Here is a 7,075-nt window from a genome sequence, read left to right as displayed (position 1 = left end):
TTCTAAAAATCTCCTTCATTCTCTCTTTTTCTCTTTCTCATTCTCTCCCCTCTTTCTCTCACTTTCTCCCTTCTCTCTTTCTCTCTCCTCTCTCTCCCCCCTCTCTTTCTCTCCCTCCTCTCTCTCTCCCTCCTCCTGTTTCTCTCTCTTTTTCTCTTTCTCTTTCTCGCTCTCTCTCCTCTCTCTCCTCCTGTTTCCCTCTCTCTTTCTCTCTCTCTCCTCTCTCTCCTTCTCTCTCTCTCTCCTCTCTCTCCTTCTCTCTCTCTTTCTCTCTCTCCTCTCTCTCCCCGTTTCTCTCCCTCCTCCTCTCTCTCTCTCTCTCTTTCAATCTCTTCTGTTTCTCTCTGTCTTTCTCTCTCTCTTTCTTTCTCTTTCTCCCCCCTCTCTTTTTCTCTTTCTCTCTCTCCTCGTTTCTCCTCTCTCTCTTTCTGTCTCTTTGTCGCTTTCTCTCTCTCTCTTTCTCTCTCTCCTGTTTCTCTCTCTCTCTTTTTCTTTTTCTTTCTCTCCCCTTTTTTTCTCTTTGTCATTTCTCTTTCTCTCTCTTTCTCTCTCTCCTTCTTTCTCTCCCTGTTTCCCCCCTTCTGTTTCTCTTTCTCCTCTCTCTCTCTCTTTCTCTCTCTCCTTCTCTCTCTCCCTGTTTCTCTTTCTCTCTCCATTTCTCCTCTCTAACTTTCTCTCTCTCTTTGTCGCTCTCTTTCTCTCTCTCTCTTTCTCACTTAACAACTGAGTCAAGGAAGGGGGGGGAATTCACTTAATCAATGTCTCGCTTAAGAACATAAATGCTGGGCTCAATTGTGGTCGTAACTAGAGGAGTACTTATATGCTACCTTCTCTCTACCACCCAGTTTCGGATATTAAAAAAAATGTTCCCAAACATTTTCATGCCTTGAACAGGCTGGGCAAATAAAGGTACCCGCCCTTCTGATTTGCAAAAGAATGCTCTGATAACATTCACAACAATGGCAAGTATTTATTTATTTGTTAATCAAGTTTATATATCCGCCTATCTAAGCAGAAGCCGCTCTGGGCGGCGTACAGCAATTAAATAAAACCATTATATAAAAACACTCGTTGCAAAACAATAATTACCAAAATATAAACCATCGTTGTTAAGAAAAATTCAAAAAATGGAAACGGAGAGAGAGAGAGAAAAAAAATCTATCAACATGTAATTCCAGCGGTTGAAGCATCTCCTCATGGCCACTTGAATCATAGAAATCCTAGGGCTGGAAGAGACCCTGGAGGTCTTCTAGTCCAACCCCCTGCTCAAGCAGGAAGCCCTTCACCATTTCAGACAAACGGTGTTCCAATCTCTTCTTCAAAACCTCCAGTAATGGAGCAGCCACAACTTCTAGAGGCAACCTGTTCCTTCCTTCCACCCACCCATCCATCCATCCATCCATCCATTCCTTCCTCTATCTATCTATCTATCTATCTATCTATCTATCTATCTGTCTGTCTGTCTATCTATCTATCTATCTATCTATCTATCTATCTATCTATCCATCCATCCATCCATTTATCATCTATCATCTATCATCCATCCATCCATCCATCCATCCATCCATCCATCCATCCATCCATCCATCTACCTACCTACCTACCCATCCATCCCATCTATCTATCTATCTATCTATCTATCTATCTATCTATCTATCTATCTACCTGCCTACCTACCTACCCATCAATCCATCTTCCATCCATCCATCCATCCATTCCTTCCTCTCTGCCTCCCTCCCTCTGTCATGAATCCTATCTATCTATATATCTATCTATCTATCCATCCATCTATCATCTATCCATCCATCCGTCCGTCCATCCGTCTACCTACCTACCTACCTACTTACCTATTCATCCATCCATCCATCCATCCATCCCATCTATCTGTCTGTCTATCTATCTATCTACCTATCTATCTATCTACCAACTTACCTACCTACCTATCCATCAATCAATCAATCAATCAATCAATCTTCTATCCATCCATCCATCCATCCATCCATCCATCCATCCATCCATCATAGAATCCTAAAACTGCACGAGACCCTGGAGGTCTTCTAGTCCAACCCCTTACTCAAGCAGGAGATCCTACACCATTCTGTTTCAATGGCCATCCAGTCTCCTCTTGAAGACCTCCAATGATGGAGCAACTCACAACTTCTGGAGGAAAGTCCTTCCACTGATTAATCGTCCTCACAGTCAGAAAATTTCTCCTTAGTTCCAGGTTGCTTCTCTCCTTGATGAGTTTCCATCCGTTGCTTCTCGGCCTGCCTTCCAGGGCTTTGGAAAACAGGTGGACCCCCCTCCTCTTCTTCTTTGGGGCAGCCCCTCAAATATCATGTCCCCTCCCCAGAACTTCTTTTCATGAAACTAGACGCCCCCAATTCCAGCAACCGTTCTTGATATGGTTTGAACTCTACCCCGTCTTCGTTGCTCTTCTATACCTACTTTATAGGATCCCACCATTTATTTATGTTGTGTGGTGTCCAGGGCTGGATGCAGTGCTCCACGCGTGGCCTCACCAGTGTGGTATAACGTGGTACTATCAACTTCCAGTCACTTGTCTGGAACTGTCTAAGCTAGGGTCTCCTGTTTGAGCAAAGGGTTGGACTAGAAGACCTCCAAGATCCCTTCCGTCTCTATTGGGATTGAGAAGTGATGTTGTGACCATGTTTTGGGTCATGTGTAGGAAGGGAGTGGGGAGGACTCCCTATCTTCTGGCCTACAACCAAAGTAGGCATCTCGGTGACTTCCACATTCCATCCAACATTGTTGGAAGCCGCCTCCTCGGGCATAATTATCCCATGGATGGAAATTCTGCTGCTCCACATGTGGGTGCAGAAGCCAAGAATCACTTCTCAAACAACTCCACGATTTGAGGAGAACTTCCATCACCTTGTGGCCTCTGCTCTCTCGGTCTTGGCGTTGTTTATCGGCTATCCCCCCAAAAATGGGATTTTTTTCGGACGTTCTCTTCGGCGCAGGAGTGACCCTAGGAATGGCGATTTTACTCCTGGTCTGCTGGGGCATTTATTACGATTTCACGCGGACGAAGATCCCGCCTGGATTTCAGCAACCCCTGAAGTTGCGTTTCCTTCATGTGTGCATTGTGGTGCTCTTCACGCTGGTAAGTCTACTATTGTTTTTCAAAGCGACAGTCGTGGTTTAAGAGTAAGCAATTAATGATGATTAAAGGGCTGGAAACGAAATCGTACGAAGAACGGTTGCAGGAATTGGGCTTGGCTAGTCTAGAGAAAAGAAGGACTAGGTGGGACATGATAGCATCTTCCAATATTTGAGGGGGCTGCCCCCAAAGAAGAGGAAGGGGTCAAGCTATTCTCCAAAGCACCAGAAGGCAGGACAAGAAGCAACGGATGGAAAACTAACCAAGGAGAGAAGCAAGCTGGAATTAAAGAGAAATTATAGTGAGGACAATTCACCAGTGGAACTGCTTGCCACCAGAAATTGTGGGTGCTTCGTCATTTTCAAGAAGAGACTGAAGAAACATTTAACTGGGTTGGTATAAGGTCTCTGCTTGAGCACGGGGTTGGACTAGAAGACCTCCAAGGTCCCTTCCAGCTGTATTCTGATTGATTGATTGATTGATTGATTGATTGAAATGGTCTAGGCAGTTCTCCTGCTTGAGCAGGGGGCTGGACTAGAAGACCTCCAAGGTCCCTTCCAGCTGTATTCTCATTGATTCATTGATTGATTGATTGATTGATTGATTGATTGAAATGGTCTAGGCAGTTCTCCTGCTTGAGCAGGGGGCTGGACTAGAAGACCTCCGAGGTCCCTTCCAGTTGGGGACCCCAACTTCTATTTTTTTTTTTAAAAAAAGAGGCTCCCCCAAATCCTTTTTGACTTTTTTCCTCCTTTTTTCGAAAACAGGGGAAGACTTTGGAAGTCCTGCATTTATGCAGGCAAGTCACTTTCATTCGCTTCCTGATACGTTTGAAGAAATCCAAGATCCATCCTGGGGTTTCCGCAAGAGATTTCTTCTTCGACGGGATTCCTGTCCGGGTTTATTATCCCAAATCCCCGTGGTCCGGTCGGAGAAAAGGCTTCGTTTTCTACCACGGAGGAGCTGGCATGATTGGTAGCATCCGTAAGTGGGAGAAGCTTCTGACGTTCTTAAATCGATCGATAAATTGATAACGGCTGGCTTGACGTGTCCAGGAGGAGAATGAGAAAAATGATGGGGGATAATTATGGGGGAAGGAAGGGAGGAAGGAGGGAGGGAGGGAGGAGGAAGGAAGGAAGGAAAGAGAGAGGGGGGGAGGGAGGGAGAAGGGGGAGGGAGGGAGGTGTCAGCGTTCCAAATTAGGCTTTCTTCCAGCGCTGACAGAAGGAAGGAGGGAGGAAGGAGGGAGGGAAGAAGGAAGGAAGAAATGGAAGGAAAGAGGGAGGGGGGAGGAAGGAAGGAGGGAGGAAGGAAGGAGAGAGAGAGGGAGGGAGGGAGGAAGGAAGGAGGGAGGGAAGAAGGAAGGAAGGAACGGAAGGAAAGAGGGAGGGGGGAAGGAAGGAAAAACGGGAGGGATAGAAAGTATACTGTAGATAATACCGTAGAAGATAACTAGAGAGAGAGAGAGAAAGGGGAGAGAGAGAGAGAAAAGAAGGAAGGAAAAAATGGATGGACGGAAAATATATATTGTAAATGATAGATGATAGAGAGAGAAAGAGGAAGATGGAGAGAAAAAGGAAGGAAGGAGGGAGGGAGGGAGAAGGGAGGAAAGGAAGGAAGGAAAAAAATGGAGGGATAGTAAGTATACTGTAGATAATACCATAGAAGATAGAGAGAGAGAGAAAGGGGAGATAGAGAAAAAGAAGGAAGGAAGGAAGGAAAGAAATGGATGGATGGAAAGTAGATATTGTAAATGATAGAAAATAGATGATAGAGAGAGAGAGGAAGATAGAGAGAAAAGGGAAGGAAGGAAGGAAGGAAGGAAGGAAATGAAGGAAGGAAGGAAGGAAGGAAGGAAAAGACACGGTGTAGAAAACAAAGAAAGCAAATGTAAAAACACAATTTTCTCTCCATTTTCCTTCGCAACAATTCTAAATATAAACGTGCCCCTTGCTCTAGAGTTCTGGCATCCTTTTATGTTTTTTCTATAATCTGTTTTTTTCTTTTTCTCCTTCTAACCCTCAAAACTATATATATATATATATATATCACCATTTTCCAGTTTCCCGCAAAGTCAGCTTTGCAGGAAAACTTTCCTGTTGCTGCCGTTGAATGATTTGATTATTACACATCCCTTCATCTCACTTCTCCCAGATTACTACGAAGATATCACCAGCAAACTTGCGAAGGAGAGTGAAGCCGTGGTGGTCGTGGTTGGGTGAGTTGACGGTCGATCCCGTGGAAACGGAGGTGCTCGGATTCTCAAGAGGAAGCTACGGGAAGTCCTCGATTTACGACAGTTGGTTTAGCGATCGCAAAAGGGGAATATTACGTGACCCTGGGACACTGCGACCGTCATTAAATAGGAGTCCGTTGCTGAGTGTCTGAATTTTGATCACGGGGGATGCTGCGATGGTCGTAAGTGTGAAAAAACGGTCCCAGGTCACTTTTTTCGGTGCTGTTGAAACTTCGAACGGTCACTAAACAAACTGTTGTAAGTCCAAGGCTACCTGTACCCAACTAGGGAACCTCATCAGTGTTAGAAGGGAGGGGAGTTTACAGGGAGGAGGAGGAGGAGGAGGAGGAGAAGGAGAAGGAGAAGGAGAAGGAGAAGGAGAAGGAGAAGGAGAAGGAGAAGGAGAAGGAGAAGGAGAAGGAGAAGGAGAAGAAGGACTACTGTGTGTCCGTGTCCTTGGGGCTCTCTGAACTTGGTGGTTTTCTTGCAGACATTCCATAACCCAACTAGAGAACATCATCAGTGCTAGGAGGGAGTGGGAGAGGAGGAGGAGGAGGAGGAGGAGGAGGAGGAGGAGGAGGAGGAGGAGGAGGAGGAGGAGGAGGAGGAGGAGGAGGAGGAGAACTGTGGGGCCCTTGGTGGTCTCTGAGCTTGGTGGTTTTCTTGCAGACGTTTTATCACCCAACTAGGGAACATCCTCAGTGCTAGGAGGTAGGGAGGGACGTTTCCTCTCTTCATCTACCTCCACACACAACGTCTGCAGGGAAACCCCCGAGCTCAGAGCGCCCCAAAGATCGCCCCCGCCCCCCGTCGTCAGCTCCAAATCATTCCGTCCCGTAACTCTACTCCCTGGTGTCTTTCCAGCTACCGCCTGTCCCCGGAGCACCCTTTCCCCGCTCAGTGGGAGGACTGTCTCACCGCCACCGTCCACTTCATGAAACACGCCGAGGACCACGGCGTCGACTCTTCGCAGATCGTCATCGGCGGGGACAGCGCGGGGGGCAACTTCGCCACCGTCATCACCCAAGAACTTCTCAGACGTCCGGACCTCCCCAAAATCCGCGCTCACGCCCTGATCTACCCGGGTCTCCAAGCTCTGGACTTCAACCTCCCGTCGTACCAGCAGAACGCGTCCATCCCCATCTTGTTCCAAGAGAGCGTGGTGTTCTACGGGCTGAAGTTCCTCTTGAAAGATTCTGCGTTGACCAACGATATCATGAAGGGTTGTCACGTACCGGACGAACTTCGACAGAAGTTTGAGAAATGGCTCAGTTTGGACAACATCCCCGAACGATTTAAACGGCGGGGGTACAAGAGATGTCCGTTGGGACAATTCAAGCCGGAGGTCCACGACCAAGTGCCGAATCTCCTCCACGCCACGTTTTCGTCCCTCTTCGTCGAAGACGACACTTTAAGGCGGTTCCCGGAGACTTTTATCGTCAGCTGCGAGTACGACGTGCTGCGGGACGACTCGTTGTTGTACAAGAAACGGCTGGAGGACAACGGGGTGAAAGTCTCCTGGTTTCACGCCGAGCAAGGATTTCACGGCATCATCAATATCTGTTATATGAATTTCATCCGGTTTCCAGCTGGGATGGAGATATTGGAGAAAACGGCTGCTTTTGTCCGGGATTTATGAGATGTTTTTTTTTTTCACCTTGCTTTGATCATTAGGGGGTCCTGGATTTGCAACGGTTCTGTTTAGTGACCGTTCA

General features: G+C 46.9%; 1 protein-coding gene across 1 annotated transcript; it reads left to right on the top strand.

Annotated features, from left to right (window-relative positions):
• The first annotated feature begins 2,880 nt into the window (after nt 1–2,880).
• Nucleotides 2,881–7,075, top strand: LOC117656613 (arylacetamide deacetylase-like 3). The gene is made up of 4 exons (XM_034404795.3): nt 2,881–3,127; nt 3,892–4,108; nt 5,279–5,342; nt 6,225–7,075. The coding sequence occupies exons 1-4, from the start codon at nt 2,951–2,953 to the stop codon at nt 6,997–6,999; spliced, it is 1,233 nt and encodes a 410-aa protein (XP_034260686.2). The 5' UTR covers nt 2,881–2,950; the 3' UTR covers nt 7,000–7,075.

This window comes from Pantherophis guttatus, chromosome 15, assembly GCF_059756535.1.
Source record: "Pantherophis guttatus breed Tessera chromosome 15, ASM5975653v1, whole genome shotgun sequence".
Taxonomy (NCBI): Eukaryota; Metazoa; Chordata; class Lepidosauria; order Squamata; family Colubridae; genus Pantherophis; species Pantherophis guttatus.
The sequence above is the reverse complement of the archived record's forward strand: the minus strand, read 5'-3'. Positions and strand labels throughout refer to the sequence as shown.